Below are 18,646 nucleotides of genomic sequence, written 5' to 3'. Positions count from 1 at the left end.
GGGCTATTCCTGGCATTTCCCCTTCACGGGCGTCACCAGGCACCCCCGGACCCGGGCCACATGGTGTGGTGCTGGGCCCCACTCACCCTGGACTCGAGGGAAGACTTACCAGGCTGCCTTTCTGCCCAGTCCTTCCTGGGGGCCCCTCTCTTCCCGGAGGGCCTGGGGGTCCCTGGGGGAGAGCAGAGCATAGTGGGTCTTGATGGCATTCGGCCACTAAAACGATTTCTGGGTTAACAAGTTATCTGGGCTTCTGCAGGTTTCCGGAAGGCAGGACACAGAACGTTCCCCAGACACAGGGCCAGAGTCCCAGGGCTCACGGGAGACCCCACAGCCTGCGTAGCCCACAGTTTCGCAGCCACATTGGCAGGATGAGATGGCAGGGCTGACAGCACCACGGCGGGAAGACGCTTGCACACCAGGGCTGGGGTAGCCGCTGCTCCCTCTGAGAGGCAGTCTGGCCACATGCATGAGTATGGATTAGGCATGTTCTTTAAGCCCAAATTCCCCTCAGAATGGATCCTGGGGAGCACTTGCCATGCGGCACCCAGAGAGGCCTCAGAGCCGATGGTGACGGCGAACGCCCATCGGTAGGGTTGGCTGAATCAGGTAGGGACTGTTACGGAGGCAGGGGCATGTCATGGGTGACCTAACCCCACACTCCCTGCCCTGCACACCATGGCATGCTACCGAGTGACCCCAGGCCTCGGGATGCCACTGCAGCGTGACCCAATTACAGCAGCCACATCTGCACCTGCTGCCCATCATGACCTGCTGCCCATCATGCGTGGCACAGCTGGTGGGAAGCCTGCTGTGGGGACCTGAGACCCCATGAGCCACGTTGGCCAAGCAGGCTCCTCCCTCCCCTGGTCCTCCAGCAATGCTGACCTCGGCCCTCCCACACCCACCCATGGGAATTGCTCATGGAGACGCTCTCAGTGCAGTCTGTGGACCCACAGGGCCAGAGAGGTCGGAGGCCTTGCTTGCGGTCACCCCCACTGGTCAGCGCCCCTAGAACCATGGGGTGGCCACTCAGGTGCCTCCGCACACCCCAGGGCGGCCCCGAGTCAGCAACCGCCCGCCAGCTCCCAGAGGAGATGAGGTGAGGGGGCGGGGACTGGGGAGGCCTGAGGCTGGGCAGGGGCTCCCATGTGGGGTGTTCACCCCTCACTCCCAGCAGACAGGGCTCCCGACACTGACGGCGGGAGGCAGGACTTACCGGGAGGCCGGGAAACCCGGGGGGACCCTCGCGCCCAGGCACACCAGGAAGGCCGGCGGGTCCTGGGACGTCGGAGCTGTTCACCCCAAAGCGGCCTGGCTCGCCGGGCAGGCCTGGGACACCGGGGGGTCCGGGGGGTCCAGGGAAGCCTCGAGGACCCTGGACGTGGGCGAACACAGATAGTCACAGCCCATGTGGCACCCACCAGGGATGACCACCACCCCCAAACCAGGCCTCGTCCCCACCCCCTACAGGACCGCAGCTGAATCCTGGGGGTCCATGGCCTGTTCCTCACGGGCACAGACATCGGGCAGCACTGCAGGTTAAGGGCCACTCACCCGCAGGGCCTCCAGATCGCCCCCGAAGCCAGATCCCTCCATGTCAATGAAGGTCTGAGGAAAAGAGCCGGAGAGACACGTTGCCCTGAGCTCGGCCCCCCGCCTGGCCTACTCCTGGCCCCTGCCCCGCAAGCTGCATATCGAGCTGTTTCTACAGGGAGCTGAGAAACCACGGCCCCTCTGCTGCCCCCAGAGAAGCCTGAAGGCAGGTGGATGGGGGCTCCCACCACACCTGTGACCCCTTAGCTCAGCCAAGACCCCACGCAAGCCCCTGAGGGTGGAGCTGATACTCCTGGGCCAGATGCCCTCCCAGAGGCAGTGCCTGCTTTTGAGGAGTGCACACCCCGGGTCGTAGGAAGCCAAGGGTGGGACTCACCAGCTTGTCGTGTCTGAAGGAGGGTCCTGGGGGCCCTGGAGGCCCTTGGGGTCCTGGGGGACCTCTCTCTCCAACCCCAGGGTCTCCCTGGGAACACAAGACAAGCCCGTCATACCCTGGGCACGCACACAGCCCCCACCTTGAGCCAAGGGCCAACACAGGAAGGGGCCCCACCCAGCCACGGAGACTCACCTTGTCGCCCTTGGGACCTAAGTCCCCTGGAGTCCCGGGGAAGCCTTGTGGCCCGGTGTCGCCCTGGAACACAACATCCAGGTGCCCAGTCAGGGAAGGCACCACCATGGGCCGCACCCAGCACCCTCAGTGCTCCTCCCCCAAGGAGGGGACGGACGGGAGCTGAGCCCTTCAGGGGAGTCTCCAGGGCCCGGAAAGTAGGAGGGCGCCAGGCCCAGCAGACTGTCTCCCGCCGGAGCCCATTTCGCCAGCCACGCCTGGAGGAAGCTGCGGGCAGCATCCCTCGGGAGGTCACAGCAGGTTCCCCGAAGGCCTCCACAACAGCTGGTGCTTGGGTGTTACATACGTGTGTGTGTGTGTGTGTGTGGTATGCATGGTGTGTGTGTGAGGAGTGTGAGTGTGGTGTGTGCATGTGTGATATGTATGTGTGATGTGTGAGTGTGCATGTATGGTGTGCATAATCCATGGTGCACGCATGTGTGCACACGTGGTATGTGTGTATCCACGTGTGGTATGGGTAATGTGTGGGGTGTGTGCATGTGTGTTCACGTGTAATGTGTGCACGTGTGTAGCATGTGTGCATGTGTCCACGTGTGTGCACACGTGTGTGTAGTGTGTATGCAAGTGTATCCACGTGTGGTGTAATGTGTGGTGTGTGCACACGTGTAATGTGTGTGCACATGTCCACGTGTGGTGTGTAATGTGTGGTGTGTGATATGTGCCGTGTGTGCATGTGTGGTATGTGTACGTGTGGATCCTCACCCCCCCACACACACGCAGTCTCACACACACATTCACACACTCAAACACACACGCACATACACACGTGTGTGTGCCCTGTGGGTGGGCCCCGTGGATCCTCACCCCACACTCACACACACGCGTGCGTGTACCCTGTTGCAGTGGGTGGGCCCCGTGCCGCCCCTCAGCCGACTGTCCTGCTTTGCCGTGGTCCTCATCGCAGGCAGCTTGGCTGTGGGGTGCCAGGCGGTCGGTAATGACCATTCGGTGGGCACCATGAGATGCCCTCCCTGTCCTTTCAGACCTTCTAGACTGTTTTTAACTTGAACCCTCCTGTCCAGTGTTCGTGACGGCCCCACTTTCTGCCGAGTGTTACCATTTGCTGGGCAGGCTGTTCCCAGGTCTTTATTCGCAGTCGATCACGTCATTACTGTGCTTGGAAACGGTGTTTGCTGATTTTTAAAGACTGAACTGCGTGTTTTGCGACGAAGCTCGGACTTCACAGAGTCTCAGGTCGCCCCGTGCTTCCCTCCCCCGCCGACCTGCACCACCACCCGCCCCGCCCGACTTCCTTTTTCTTTGCTGTGTGTTTTCCCTCTAAGGGTTTGGAAGCTCTGCCTTTTCTCACTTCCTTTCCTTCTTCATGGTAGTTGTGGCCTAAATGTCTCAACACAAATGCATAACTGCTATTTCCCATCAACAGTTACACTCATCTTTTCTTTACAAAATTCCACTTTCAAAATGGTTTTGCTGTACAGTCTCCTCACTGGGTCGCGTTTAAAAAGAGTGTCACTGGCAACAAAGCCCTGGGGTCTAAGCAAACATCACAGATAACACAGGGGTCAGAAAGAAAAGCAGACTCACCGGCTTTCCGTCTTCACCAGGGTCACCCTGGGTGTGCAAGAGAAGCCATTAGTGATGGGAAATGACTCCTCCGGCGCCACCTACAGTGTCCACATGGAAATGCACCCCACGCTCCAAGTCCCCACGAGGTGGCAGACGCCTTCCCCCAATGTCCTCGCACCCGCGCCAGGAGCCTCCTCACACCCACAAGGGCTGTGTCTGAGCAGCTCCACCTCCCACGTCTGACCACCTTCCAGCACCAACCCCGAGCAATGGTGGGCCTAAGGAGGCTGCTGACCTGCCCCGATCCCAGCTCAGCTCACTCCCACGTCGGCCGCAGCCTCTCCCCCTCCTGCCCAAGCCCCCACCTCCAGACCGGGACGGACTCGGGGGGGCGTGAGGACTCACCGGCTCGCCATCCCTTCCAGGGGTGCCGTCCCTCCCCGGAGGCCCTGGGGGTCCTTGTGGTCCGGGGACAGGTTGCAACGCTGGGCCTGCAGGACCCAGGGGACTCACTGGGCACGGGAGACCCGGGGGACCAGGTAGGCATGGGGATCCTGGGGGGCCTGCCCGGCCAGGTGGGCCCGGAACACCTGGCTCCCCTTTCTGCCCCTTCAGGCCGCCCTGGGAATAAACAGAACACAGGGCTCGGGCTGGGGTGGGGCCCCATACACCCTGCCCGCGTGTCCCGCTGTGCCCTCCAGAGTCCCAGGCTGGGCTGCTTCCCACAGTGGACACGCAGGGTGGACGCATGCTGGCACCGAGTGCTGGGCACAAAGGAGGCACGGGCACAGAGGGGCTTCATCAGGGCTCACAGTGAGTGGCCCAAAAGGCCACAGGTGCTCTGGTTCAGAATGGTTCAGGAGCACAGGGAGGTGGCCTTACCTCTTTCACGCGGCCCCCAGGGGTCCGGACACTCCCGTCCCACGTGGAGACAGAATCTGAGCCAGGAAGTGTCTGAGCTGGGAAGAGAAGCAGAGGTGGCCACGGTCAGGCCCCCTGGGTGGCCCCAGCTCTGCTCTCGGCACCCCAGACGGCCCCGGCAGCCCAAACGCTTTCAGTCCTGGAGCCCGGCTGGACACCGTCAGATCCCCAGCCTCAAGCCGCACTCCCCTGAGCTCCGGCTCCCAGGCAAAGGCAACAGGGAGACAGAATTTAAAATCAACAGTGAGGCCGGTGTGGCCATCTAAGCTGATGACAGCTGAAACCTGGGAGATGCTTCCTGAATTTGTTACAAGAGACCCCGGCCCCCAGAATGCCTTCTTATCACCCAGCATGCTTTGTCCCTTTTCCTTTTTCCTCTTCACTTTTACTTAAAATAAAAATGAAAACCAACAGAAATCTTGCAAGAGAAGCACAGTGAACACCCAGAGCCTGTACCCAGAGCCACCATCCGGGCCTCGGCATCTCCCCACCTGCCACACACACACACACACACACACACACACACAACACATAATACACATCACACACATGTACATTACACATGCACATCACACACATACACACAATACGCACACTACACATCACATACAACACAACGTGCACTGCACACCACACACGTACACTACACGCAACACACACACCACCACACCACACACAATACACCACACACTGCACACACCACACACCACACACCATACATCACACACATACCTCACCATCACACAAACACACATGTTACACACCACACACACCCCACACCACACACACACCACATCCAGAAAAGAGCTTACCTCCTAACGAAGCCACCGTTGTCTGCTCCTCGATTTCTTCACTTCTGGAATCTTCCGTGCTGCTGCCTCCAGCCAAGGGTGGAGTGGTGACCGGGGGTGGCATGGGGAGCCTGGGTTTTAGGGCCGCGCCCTGCAGGACGAGAGGGGAGGTGGCCTGTTATTCAGCCGGCAGATGCCCGGTGGAGACTTGCTTGGTTTGTGAAATGAAATACTTAAGATTGCAAGAAAGATAAAGAAAAATCCTCTGAAACAGGAGGGTGCTCCAGGGCTGTGTGCAAGGGGCTTCCTTCCGTGGGCCGCAGGGGTGTGGCCGCCTGTGGGCTCCCCGGCTCCCCAGGACCCAGGACTGCGCCTGCCGTCACCACAGAGGCCTCCTGGCGCCCGACAGGCCATGCTGGGAAGCTGATGTGAACCTGCAGAGGGTCCCCGCAGGGAACACGTTCCCGCACCCGTCTCTAACGGAAAGCACCGCGCCTCAGTCCCGGGGCTGGGGCCTCCCCACTCCCCGCCCCTCCTATGTTTTCTCAGGTGGCCCGAGCTGGGGAAAGCCTTCCGCACGCTCCCTGCACCGCCTTCTCCTCCTGGTCGTCAGACTCACACACCCGTTCATTCCCTGGTGGCCACCCACGAGCTAACGGAGGGATGGGGCGAAGGGAAGGCCAAGGTTGCCTCGAAGACCAAGGAGTGTGCAAGGCAGGACCTCGTTTTAAAGGAATATCCTCTCACCAGAGACACGCGGCGGCCAGGCAGGGCCGGAGCGGGGCCAGCGCCCAGGCTCCGAGCGTCTGCCCAGCCCAGCATCCCTGTTCCCAGCCAGGAATATGTCTTCGTGGCATAGAGGGAGCTCTTGGAGCCACACCTGCGTGTGCACATGTGTCACCCCACTGCTGGGAGGGGCTCTCCCGGGACCCTGCAGGGTGGGCGGGGCCCCGTCCGGCTACTCACCGTCTCCTCCCTGAGAAGCTCCCGGGCGTCCCCGAGCCCGCTGCCAGAGTCTCCGGATGCCTGAGAAGTTTGAAAAGGGAAAGGCTGGAGAGATGGCAGCCAGGCCAGGCCCCGAGCCCGGCAGGCCTGGGAAGCAAAGGACGCTGCTCTCGCCTCCTCCCGGCCCCCTCTCGCCTCGTCCAGCCCTCTCTGGTGCTCTTGGGGGGGGCGCTGGGGTGCGCACGCTGGCCTTCCCTGCCCAGGCACCATCTGAGCTTCAGTAAGTCGTGTCCAATCGGGTCGAGGACAGTGACGCTTCTGAACCTGCCTCGGCCGGTGGTCAGACATGCGGAGGCGGGAGGGGGAACGCGCTCCTCTCTTCTGGCCAGAGCCCTGCCCTGGAGGAGGCCGCACCACAGATGCTCCCCGCACAGGTTTCCCCAGCGCACGCCCGGCTGGGCCGAACAGGCACCAAGGCGGCTGGATGTTTTAAACTTCAGGAAAACCCGGAGGAGAAACATCCTCAGGGACCGCTACTGACCCCTGAGGGCAAGACCGGCCAGGGGAGGGGTGCGGCGCCTCGGCGACCCCCTGCACCCAGCAAGCTGTCCCAGGGCACAGCCTTGTCATGGCCACCATGTGAACGATCTGGCGTCTTCTGGCATGTTCCAGGCAAAAACAACGGGCTTATCAGGCAAAATAAAGAAAAAACATGGAAGTAACATGGATGTTCACACACTGCCCACAGTCCAGCCACGGTGTCTCCTGCCCACGCCGCCAGGAGCAAGGCTGTGGGTCCACGTCCACGGCGTCTCCTGCCCACGCCCCCAGGAGCGAGGCTGTGGGTCCACGTCCACGGCGTCTCCTGCCCACGCCCCCAGGAGCGAGGCTGTGGGTCCACGTCCACGGCGTCTCCTGCCCACGCCCCCAGGAGCGAGGCTGTGGGTCCACGTCCACGGCGTCTCCTGCCCACGCCCCCAGGAGCGAGGCTGTGGGTCCACGTCCACGGCGTCTCCTGCCCACGCCCCCAGGAGCGAGGCTGTGGGTCCACGTCCACGGCGTCTCCTGCCCACGCCCCCAGGAGCGAGGCTGTGGGTCCACGTCCACGGCGTCTCCTGCCCACGCCCCCAGGAGCGAGGCTGTGGGTCCATGTTCACGTGGGGCATGTTGTGATCTGGGCCCCTGAGTGAGAATTCCCTGCTGTTCCTCACACCTGGGGCTGGGGGAGTCTCCCCTTGGGTACCACGTGATTCCACACACCCCACCAACACACACGCCACACAACACACAGACACAGACACAGAGACACACGCACCATGCAGACATGCAGACACAACACACAAGACAGACACACCACAGAGACACACCACACACACAGAGACACAGCACACACACAGACACACTACACACAAACACAGACACACCACAGACACACACGACACACAAGACAGACACACCAGCGACACACAGAGACACACAACACACACAACACACAAGACAGACACACCACACAGACATACACACACATCCACACACAACACACAAGACAGACGCACCACACAGACACACCACACACACAACACACAAGACACAGAGACACACCACACAGACACAGACACACACACACACACTTTGCTGAGCTGCCTCACATCCTCTGTCTCACCAGCTGCCATGGAGGGTGGTTTCTGGTGTTTATATCATGCTTTGTATTTGTTTTTACGGGAAAGTTCAGGGCAAGGAAGGGCTCTGAGGTGCTACAGGAGAGCGTAGAAATGGCATCGCAGCTTCCCAGTGCCCCAGGTGGTATATTTTGGGACTTTTCCTGTCACAGACCTTGGCCCTGAACTCCGCGTGCCAGGGATTGAGGGGAGACCCCACCCGGGCCCCAGATGTCACTCACCCCATCTGAGTCATCACCTTCCTCGTCCAGGCAGTGCATGGGGCTCACCTGGGGGTCCCTGCGCACCTTCAGCTCAGCGATCACCCCCTAAATGCAGACAGAGAAAGGGGTCACCAGCGGTCCTGAGGCGGCAGTGGCAACCCCAGTGCTGCTTGAGCTCCAGATTTCGGGGGGCCCACAAAGGGCAGGAGAGTCTCGGAGAGGGAAGGGGTCTCGGGCAGCCTCCCTGGGGGTGCGGTATGCCTCATGGTAGGAAGACGTGGTGAGACCCAGGGGCGTCCTGGGCGCTTTCATGTGGAAAGCACCCGGCTGGGCGGAGGCTGCTCCCTCAGACTCGGCTCATCTGAGGCAGCTGATGGGCCACCTGAGGGCTACGGGTTTAGAACCACAGCAGGTGTGGCTCGATCCAAGGCCTGGGAGAGCGGGCAGATTCGAGGGGCTGCAGGTCAAGTCCCCCAACCCCAAGTCCCGGGAGCTTTACGCAAGCACCAGGCGGCCTCATCTCCCGACTCGGACCAACCGAGGCGGCACCATGGCTTTCCTTTCTTCGAACTTCACTTTTTCATCAAAAACAAAACCCAGAAGCCAAGGACAGAAACGCCGCAGATGTGGGGGAGTTTCCTGGATCTCTGCGCCCATTCCGTCCGGACCTAATCTCACTCACTCACCCACCTACCCACCGCTCCCTCTGGCATCTTCAGTCCTGGGCTGAGTGCCAGGGTGCCTGACCCTGCCCTCTCGGGCCCTGGCGCAGCCGGCGGTGCCTCGTGAGACGCAGGCTGGGGATGCTGGGCAAGGACACAGGAGGGCGCAACGTCCTAAGCCTCAAGCGAGCAGCTTGCCCGGTGGGGAGAGGACGCTGGGAGGGGCTTTGGCAGGAAAAGGGGCTGCCAGGTGGGGGCTGCGCACAGTACCAGGGGCTCCACTGGCCGCACTGCGGGTTCTGCATCCTGGCCTAGATTTCAGAGCCAAGCGAGGCCAGCTGGAGCCTGGGGCTCCCCACGCCGGCTGGGCCCCCAAAGCCCAGGCAGGTGGCTCAGGAGTGGGGCTGAGCCTGCAGGACGGGGTGTGAGTGCTGAGTGTGTGGGCACATGTGCATGAGAGCATGCATCTGCATGGACACATGTGTGCAAACATGAGATCACGTATGCACGCGTGTGAGCTCATGCGTGGGGGGGGTGTGGACCCCGTGGGCCCCCTGGGTTTCCCACAGGGTTCCCACAAAACGCACCAGCGGTTCTCAGCGTCACAGAGCGCACCAGCGGCTCTCAGCATCACACTGCGGGGGAGGGCGTTGCCTACAGTGCCCCCAGGTCGGCCAGGGGCAGCACCGTGGGGTCCAGGGTCCACCATCCACCAGGACCTACTGCGTGGGGGTGGGGCAGCAGCCCAGCGGCTGAGCCTTCACATTCAGGAGCCCCCAGGTCAGGCCCAGGGAGGAGCTGGGGTTGAATTCTAGAAAACTGCGCTTCGGCCGGGCGCAGTGGCTCACGCCTGTAATCCCAGCACTTTGGAAGGCTGAGGCGGGTGGATCACAAGGTCAGGAGATGGAGACCATGGGGAAACCCCGTCTCTACTAATAATACAAAAAATCAGCCTGGCCTGGTGGCGGGCGCCTGTAGTCCCAGCTACTTGGGAGGCTGAGGCAGGAGAATGGCGTGAACCCGGGAGGCAGAGCTTGCAGTGAGCCGCAATCGTGCCACTGCACTCCAGCCTGGGCGACAGAGCGAGACTCCGTCTCAAAAAAAAAAAAAAACAAAAAAAACAACTGCGCTTCTCCACTGGGGCAGCCCGGGCGGGGGGTGCATCTTGGGTGGTCTTGGTGTCTGGGAGGGACTGGGCATTCCTGACACCTGATCCCCACACAGACATGCACTGTCCAGAGAGGCCCATGAGGCCCTGACACCCCCACAGGTGGCCACAGCGCTCTCCTGAGAGTGCCCCCGAGGGGCCGACGCCTCCTGCACGGGGCTACAGGGTGCCTGGGTGGGGGGCGACTACAGAGGTTAGAGAAGCTCTGAGCCCGTGGCGGCTGCTGGCTCCGGGGGTGGGGCAGGAGGCACTAGTGCAAAAGCCACAGGCCCATTACAAATATTTAAGGGACTTCGGACTGAAAGTTATGAAATCCGGAGACACCCGAAACAGAGCTCACAGGAATTCTGTGAGGGAAGAGCATGTAAAATGCTTCCTGACACACTGCAGCCTCAGCACCCTGGAAATCAGGACACAGCTGGAAATCAGGACACAGCTGGAAATCAGGACACAGCTGGAAATGACGTTCAAGGCAACGGCAGCAGCTGGGAGGCGGTGCATGATTTCCCGGGAGACGGCCACTGACAAACCTGACTCAAGAAAGTGAACCTGAAAAGACCAACGACGCCCAAGGACTCTTAGGACGAGGAACACAACCAATGCTCCGGAGGGCTCTGTTGGACCCAGCTGCGGCCGGGGGTCCCAGGCACCATCTGCGGCAGCGCCAGGGTCGATGCAGCCTTGTGGAGAGGCTGAGGAGGAGGAAGCCTCGGTTTCCTCCCTGCTCCCAAAGCTCTGTGCTTGTTTCTGCCAAAAATTATGAGTCACACAACTTGAATGTTTCTTTCCCAAGTATCTCAATTCAGAAGTCTTGTGCTGAACAAGTCTGTCTTCTTCTCTACCACACAAGCATGCTTCTCCTCTCCCCAGCTGGAATCTCATCTAAGACCCAAAGAGAAAGTTCCTGACACCTGAGGCCTGCAGGGACCTGACACAGAGATCAACCAACACAGCCCTCAGCACACGGCCCGCAGCGCATCACCCAGGCCCAGCAGCACGAGGCCCGCAGCGCGCCACCCACGCCCAGCAGCACACGGCCCGCTGCGCGCCACCCACGCCCAGCAGCACACGGCCCGCAGCGCGCCACCCACGCCCAGCAGCACACGGCCCGCTGCGCGCCACCCAGGCCCAGCAGCACACGGCCCGCAGCGCGCCACCCACGCCCAGCAGCACACGGCCCGCAGCGCGCCACCCAGGCCCAGCAGCACACGGCCCGCTGCGCGCCACCCAGGCCCAGCAGCACACGGCCCGCAGCGCGCCACCCACGCCCAGCAGCACGAAGCCCGTAGCGCGCCACCCAGGCCCAGCAGCACATGGCCCGCAGCGCGCCACCCACGCCCAGCAGCACGAAGCCCGCAGCGCGCCACCCAGGCCCAGCAGCACACGGCCTGCTGCACGCCACCCAGGCCCAGCAGGGCCCCAGCCCAGGGCCAGACCCAGGGCCCTCTAGCTCCCTCCTGTTCCAGCTCTCTGACCTTCCAAGGTTTCACTGGGCTGTTGTAAGTCATGGTGTCTTCTCCAGGCCAGATTTAACCACATAAACACATCAAATCCCAGCTGGGTGCAGTGGCTCACACCTGTAATCCCAGCAGTTTGAGAGGCTTAGGCGGGTGGATCACCTGAGGTCGGGAGTTCGAGACCAGCCTGACCAATATGGTGAAACCCCGTCTCTACTAAAAATACAAAAATTAGCTAGGCATGGTGGCAGGTGCCTGTAATCCCAGCTACTTGGGAGGCTGAGGCAGAAGAATCGCATGAACCTGGGAGGCAGAGGTTGCAGTGAGCCAAGATCACGCCATTACACTCCAGCCTGAGCAACAGAGCGAGATTCCATCTAAAAAAAAACACAAAAAAAACCACACATCCAATCCCAATGGTCAAAAAAAAAAAAAAAAAAAGAGGTAAAAAGGCAAATGACAAGGTAGAAATTAAATCTGCAGCATGCAAAACCAAAGAGCAGTTTCTTTTAAAGATAAGGAGTTTGTATAAATCACTGAGAGTTGGGCCCATCGAAAACCACAAAGAACATAAACCAGTCAGTCACAAAGGAAGAAATACAAACAGACAATAAACAAGTGAAAAATGAAAGTCTATCTTCACTAACAGTCCAAGAAATGCAAAATTAAACACCCAGACCCCCTCTTCCTACACATGGGACTTTGCTGATGAGGAGGCCCTCACCGCAGGGCGGCGGCCCGGCTCTCCGTAGCACCATCGGGGCACAGCTGTGCACCCACGTACCGAGCTCTCGGCACTCAGCCGCTTTTCCTAACAGTGTTAAAGATGTACGGCACTTGTGGGCCACTTTATTCCACCAAGAAACGGCTGGGGACTCACACAACAAATTGCCTCTCACTGGAGGGGGTGACTCTGACTTCTTTCCCGGTAATCATGTTTGTGATCAAGAGGAAAACAAAGAGGCCCAGTTTGGTGTCAACGTCCTAACGGCTCCTGAGCTCTGAGGGTTAAAAGTTCCTGCCAAAGGTGAAAAGTCAGCTTTCAGAACCCCCAGACACCAGGACTTAGAACAACTTCAAACAAACAGCCCTTGTCTGGGCAATAATTAACCTTCTGTCCCCTGCGGCCCGCCAGGGCAGGGGCATCCAGCTGCAGGCCAGCTTGAATGCTAGAATTCAGGGACTTGTGAGACAGTGCCAGCTGAGGTCACCCACGTGGCTGTTCCCAGCCAAAGGTTCCCAGAAATGCAGGGGCTTTGGACACAGACTCCACATGGGTTTAGGGATCTGTCCACTCCCCCAACCCCAAGAAATGAAGGCCCACTGGAGGGACTTCCCGGAGACTCAGGTGGAGACGGCCACGTGCGTTCACCGCTGGGGGACTCCCACCACGTGCTCCAAAGTGGAGTCTCACAGGCGTGGGTTGCTGCACCCTTTGTTAAAGGTGCTGACCTGCAGGGCCGCCCTGAGCCCCTGGTCCCAGCGGGTGTGCAGCTACCACAGGAGAACCCTGCTGGGATCAACACCCTGCTGCCGCCAGCTTTGGATCGTTCATCGTTTTCAACAAGGACCCCAGCTTTCATTCTGCATGGGGCCACGAGGCATGTGGCTGGGCCTGGACTCGGTCCCCACTTACCCGACCGGCCGGTCAGAGGCCGGGAGCCCCACTTCACCACGGGGCTTGGCACAGGCCTGGGGGTGTCTCTGGGTCACGGGGTCACAGCTGGGGTGGATGTCTAGTTACAAAGTCGTTCAAAGAGGGCCCTCCTGGGCTGGGCCTCGGGGTCTCAGAGAAACCATGGAAGCCCAGGGCTACCCTTCCTGGGGGCGCAGGAGCCAGAGAGCCAAGAAAGTGAATGCCACCCCAGCCAGGCCGGCCAAGAACCCGGGAGGCCTGCGCTGGAGGCCAGGGCTGACCACAGCTGGGGTGGGGGCTCTCCTCTTCCGGCCACAGCTCCGTCCCTGTCCCAGTGGCCACTCCCACCCCACCCCACCCCACCCCACCCCAGCTGCTCCAGTCCCCCAGCGACGGCACAGTGGGGGTTACCTGGAACTTGTCAGGGTCCGCTCCCCCGGCCTGAGCCACGAAGAGCCCGGCGCCAGGCTCCAGCTCCAGGCCCCGTGAGGACCGAGCAAGCGGCATTCTCTGGAACTCCTCACAGTCCACGTAGAGGGCCACAAAGCCACCCGCCACACTGAGGGCTAAGTGTGTCCACTGGCCGACGAAGGCGGGGAGCCGGAAGCTGGCGGCTGTGTGGGTCTGGCCTGCACCTGGTTCCGTGTAGAGCAGGGAGATGTCCTGGTGCCCGTCCTGCACCCCAGAGAGCTTCACGCCCAGCAAGACCACGGCCTGCGCCGAGTCCGTGATGGCGAACAGCACCCCTGGGCTCTCTGTGGCTGGCCGGATGTGGAACAGCAGTGAGAAGTCGCGGAAGAAGAGGCTGGGGAAGTGGTACCGGGCCACTTGGCCACTGTTGGCATCTGGCCCAAAGACGTAGGCCAGCCCGACGTCGGGGTCATCCGTCTGGGTGACCTGCTGGGGCGGGGGGTCCCCAAGGAGCTGCAGCAGCCCCACCTCCTCGCTAACGCGCTCTGCAAAAAGAAAGACAGCTGGTGAGGTGGCTGTGCAGGACGGAACCAGGGGCCACCGATGCGGCCTGGAGAGGCAGCCAAGCAGGGGCAGAAAGGGGAAACTGAGTCTGGGAGGGCTCTCCATGCGCCTGGCAGCCTGCCCTGATCCCCTGGGCTCAGCCACCCAATGGCCACCCAGGTTCACTCATTCCCAAACGACAGGCAGGCTCCATGCAGAAACCTGTCTGCAGGGGACATGGTGTCTGCACGGGACATGGTGTCCACAGGCTTCCCCTTCCATGCTTTGAGCATTGATGGGCACAGCCAGTGGGGAGAAGGGGCCAGGGACTGGCCAGCACCCCCGCTGGGGCAAGGAGCTGTGAGGGGCTGGGGCTGGCAGCCTTCCCACCCGGCCCTGTGCCCTGCCCGCCCACTCTGACCCTGCTGGAGCAGCCCAGGCTGGCACCCCAGGCTGGCACCCCAGCCTGGCCTCCACTGTGAAGCCACAGTTCCACCACAGGGAAGGAGGGAGGCTGACCCCACACCCTAATGTTCTTCGAAGCCTCGGCTACGGGGCGTCGCCCAGAGTGGCTGCCTCAGCTGGGGTTCCGCGTGGCATCTGAGGACACGGTGCGGGATTTCACCCAGCGCTGTCGGGCACCGGCTCACCCGCATCTGAGGACATGGTGCGGGATTTCGGATTTCACCCAGCACTGTCGGGCACCGGCTCACCCGCTGGGCCAGGTGCTTCGTGTGGCAAGGACAAGCTGTGTCTCCCCACCCCCCCATGCTGATTCCCCTCGGGGCCACAATCACCCCTTAGAGGGGCTGCATGCCTGACGTACCTGCCAACGTGCCACAGTCTCCCCACCAGCCCCGCTGCTCCGTGCAAATGCCCCACAGCGCCGGGTGATTCACTCCACTAATTCCTGCCCAGGCGGAGCTTGACTCCACTTCGACTCAGTAGCCCAGGGTGAGAAGGAGCCCTGTCCATCCCTCACCCAGGGAGCCCAAGCCAGGACGCAGCCCCAGTGCCCAGAGTTCTCACACCTCGTTTCCTGCCCACGGGAGGGGGGCAGCACCCACTCAAGGGCAGACCCTGCTCAGAGTGACTTCCCAGCACACCTGCCGTGCCAGGCAGAGCCCGGGCTTTGCAGCCACAGTCTGGGCCAGGGGCAGAGGGGTCCCAACGGGCTGAGCCTGGGCTCTGGGGGCCAGCGGTCACATCCCCCTCAGACAGAGGCCACCGTCCGCCCAGATGGCAGCTGTTACAATGATCGTCCATCCGGATGGCAGCTGTTACAATGATCCTTTTTTTAATAAGAAGTGCCCTGGTCCCACATGTCCAAGCTGGGGCTGTGCTAAGATCAGGAAACAGGACTCGGCCTGGGGCCCAGAGGCCGTGCCAGCCGCCCAGCTGCCCCCGCGTTCACCTTGGAGAAACCTCCCACCACCCTTCCTAGAACATTCCGTCATTGGGAAAGCAAGATGCGGCAACTGCCACCTTCCTGGGCTGGAGGGTACCAGCACGCTACACCGGCGGCGTCAGGGACCCCAGTGACAGCAAAGCCCTTTCCAAAGCTGTCCCGTCTCCTCTCCACGAAGCTCCTGGGGGCTCCCTTCAGAAGCCAGCTTCCAAATGCCCGGCCCTAAGATGCTGGATGGGCAGAGAATGGCGCAGCCTCCACTCCCCAAGGTACGGGCCCAGCTGTCTCAGATGTCCTGGAATCAAACAGCAAATGCCTGAACCCCATTTCGAGAGCTCAGCCTTCCCAGGTGCGAGAGCTCAGCCTTCCCGGGTGTGAGAGCTCAACCTTCCTGGGTATGGTGGGGCGGCCCCTCCTGCTGGACCACCTCCCTTTGGATCAAGGTGCTTGCTTCTTTAAAGACCATTTCCCCCTCAGGAATCAGGCCAGCCAGAAGTGTGGATGGTTCTGGAGGCCTGTGTGTGTTAACAGAGGCCCCTTTAAATATGCCCAGGACAGACAGTGCAGCCAGCATCCTCCCCGCAGGAGAGCAGCGGGTACCTCTGGCTGGGACTCTCTGCTGTTCTCACACAGTGTGGAACGTCCCCGCCCCTCCCCTTGGGTCCCTTATCTTAGGGGACTGGGGACGTCCATCCCTTCCGCAGTGGCAGCCTCCGAGCCAAAGCGCCCTCTCCCAGAAGCCAGACTTTCCAGGACCCTCACTCCCAGTCTAACCCTGACACGGCCTGACTGGGGGTCTCCTGTGAGTCCCATCCTCGGCTTTGTCTGACACCTCCCAGGACAAGACCCTCCCTTCTCCCCAAACTGGGCTCTCCACCAAGAGCCGCGTTCACCCACGGGGGAGTGGGCTCCAGACAGGCCAATCCTCGAGGGCCACACCCAATGTCCTGCATCCCTCACGGCCACCGTGGCCCCGAAGAAAAGGGCAGACCCCTCAGAGACCCTCAGACACGTGCACTCCACGGACGCCCGCCTGTGCTCAGCAACAGGTGCTCCAGCCACTCCCCAGAACCAGCCCAGCCTGACTCCTCGGGGCACAGGGCCTGGAGTCTCTGCCGCGCCTTTGAAGGGCTCCTGAGGACAAGATCCAAGGCTGCCTGGCCAGCCCCCCACCCTCCAGCACAGCCGCCTCCAGGCCTGCAGAGCCAGGGCCGCTCCTGCCCGCATGGAGTGCTCTCAGCCCACTTTCCAGGGAAAAGAGAAAATAACCACCTCAGTAAGACTCACACAGAGCTTCCGGAACCTGATCCAGAGCTTGAAGAGTGCGCCACCATCATCACTCCATCACACCATAGCACTTACGCAGTGAAGTGCCCCGGGGGGACATCTTGGCATCAAAGAAAAACGGCCTCAGAACAAACACCTCCACCAAACCCCAAGGCTGCAGAGCCCCTACGGAAGGGCTAAAAACAACCTAAGAAACGGGCCCCTGTCCCCGGGTGGAGACTTCCTGTTGACACTCGGACACGTTTACAACATTCAATCTCTCCACTGTCAGCGCTGACCGAAAACCCACGCCAGGCACAGGTGGGGTGGCTCAGCTGGTGTCTGATAAACAAAGGCGAGGCTGCGCGATGAACCCGCCAGTCGGGGCTGAGCAGGTGTCCGCAGGGTCATCTGTTATTACAGAGAAGCAGAAATACCTGCGAGTGCTTCAGTCAGGAGGGGCTGAGGAAAAGACCAGAACAACACGAAGACCAGAGCATCTCCCTGGAGTTACGGAGACTCCTGAGATGCAGGATAAAGAGGAACTTTCAGACACAGGGCAATCCCATTAATGCAAAGTAAGATTCCCATGCATATGTACACATGTGCAGCTGTGCACATGGACAAACTGTGGTGGGCAGAGCCATGGCCCCAAGGATGTCCACGGCACAACAGCTGGAACTCACAAGCGTAATTTTACGTGGCAAGGGGATGCTGCAGCTGGGACTCGGGTTGTGGACCTGGAGATGGGAGATGATCCACATCTAACCACACAAAGCCTTAAAATTGAAGGACAAAAGATGGCACCATGAGGACTTGTCCAACACCGTTGGCTTTGAAGGGGGAAGAAGGGGCTTTGAGCGAAGGGAAGCGGCAGCCTCTAGAAGCTGGAAAAGTCAAGAAAACAGATTCTCCTCCAGAGCCCCAGAGGGACCCAGCCCTGACAACACCTTGGTTTCAGCCCAGTGAACTGGTTTCAGACTCTGACCTCCAAAACTGAAAGGTAAGACAGCTGTGTTGGTTTAAGCCACTGAATTTGTGGCAATTTCTTACAGTCGCCAATAGGAAGCTACATACCTATATGCAAATTGGCACAAACCCATGGGGGGATGGACACGGTGCCCCCACCTGACACTGCAGGTGGCCGTGGTGAGTGGGACTCAGGAGCTCTGTTCCACCCTCTCATGTGTGGCTGGAGTCTTGCCGAGGGCCTGCCTTATCTAAGAGGGTCTTTTTTGGCCCCAGGTTGGGCTGTTGACTTCTGGGACAGACTCCAGCCCACCAGGAAGATCTCATCCCCCAAATCCCATCCCGGGAAGAGGAAGAGATGAAAACGGGATGCTTTGGAGCTCCCACCGAGGGACTACGGGATCCACCTCTGCCCCAGTGCCTGGGCACTGTGCCGCTCCCGAGGGCTGGGCAACCTGGAAATGTGGTCACTCTGCCCCCGCAGATGTGTGTCTCTTCCTGAGAGCTAGAGGCTTCCATCATGGTTTGGCTCCAGCCCAGTTCTCAAAGCTCCAGCCTCTGAGCTCTGGACCCAGCCACAGTGCCCATAGGGAGTTTCTCCCCGCACTTGGCATAGCTGGGTGGCATCCAGGCTAGACACCTGCACATGATATAACAATGATGATGCCTCAAGACTTGATTTCTTTCCTTTTCTTTTTTTTTTAGATGGCATTTCACTCTTGTTGCCCAGGCTGGAGTAGAGTGGTGCAATCTCAGCTCACCACAACCTCCACCTCCCAGGTTCAAGCAATTCTCCTGCCTCAGCATCCCGAGTAGCTAGGATTACAGGCATGCACCACCACACCCAGCTAATTTTGTATTGTTAGTAGAGATGG

The 18,646-nt window shown here is 60.5% G+C and overlaps 1 protein-coding gene across 13 annotated transcripts in view; it reads right to left on the bottom strand.

Annotated features, from left to right (window-relative positions):
* COL18A1 (collagen type XVIII alpha 1 chain) overlaps positions 1-18,646 on the bottom strand; it is a 111,333-nt gene that overhangs the window by 31,787 nt on the left and 60,900 nt on the right. For 11 of the 13 annotated variants that reach the window (XM_055373738.2, XM_055373737.2, XM_055373740.2 and 8 more), the window contains 12 exons: positions 13,586-14,130; positions 8,270-8,356; positions 6,391-6,450; positions 5,446-5,575; positions 4,595-4,671; positions 4,118-4,333; positions 3,731-3,757; positions 2,126-2,188; positions 1,934-2,020; positions 1,558-1,611; positions 1,220-1,378; positions 110-172 (listed from right to left, as the gene is read on the bottom strand). In XM_055373738.2, coding sequence (XP_055229713.1) covers positions 110-172; positions 1,220-1,378; positions 1,558-1,611; positions 1,934-2,020; positions 2,126-2,188; positions 3,731-3,757; positions 4,118-4,333; positions 4,595-4,671; positions 5,446-5,575; positions 6,391-6,450; positions 8,270-8,356; positions 13,586-14,130 — 1,568 coding nt within the window. Of the gene's footprint in view, positions 1-109; positions 173-1,219; positions 1,379-1,557; positions 1,612-1,933; positions 2,021-2,125; positions 2,189-3,730; positions 3,758-4,117; positions 4,334-4,594; positions 4,672-5,445; positions 5,576-6,390; positions 6,451-8,269; positions 8,357-13,585; positions 14,131-16,823; positions 16,843-18,646 lie in introns of those variants that run through there. The other 2 variants (XM_063702770.1, XM_055373739.2) reach the window with 2 other exon arrangements.

Source organism: Gorilla gorilla, chromosome 22, assembly GCF_029281585.2.
Source record: "Gorilla gorilla gorilla isolate KB3781 chromosome 22, NHGRI_mGorGor1-v2.1_pri, whole genome shotgun sequence".
In the NCBI taxonomy this organism is placed as follows: Eukaryota; Metazoa; Chordata; class Mammalia; order Primates; family Hominidae; genus Gorilla; species Gorilla gorilla.
This window is presented reverse-complemented; position numbering and strand designations above follow the sequence as displayed.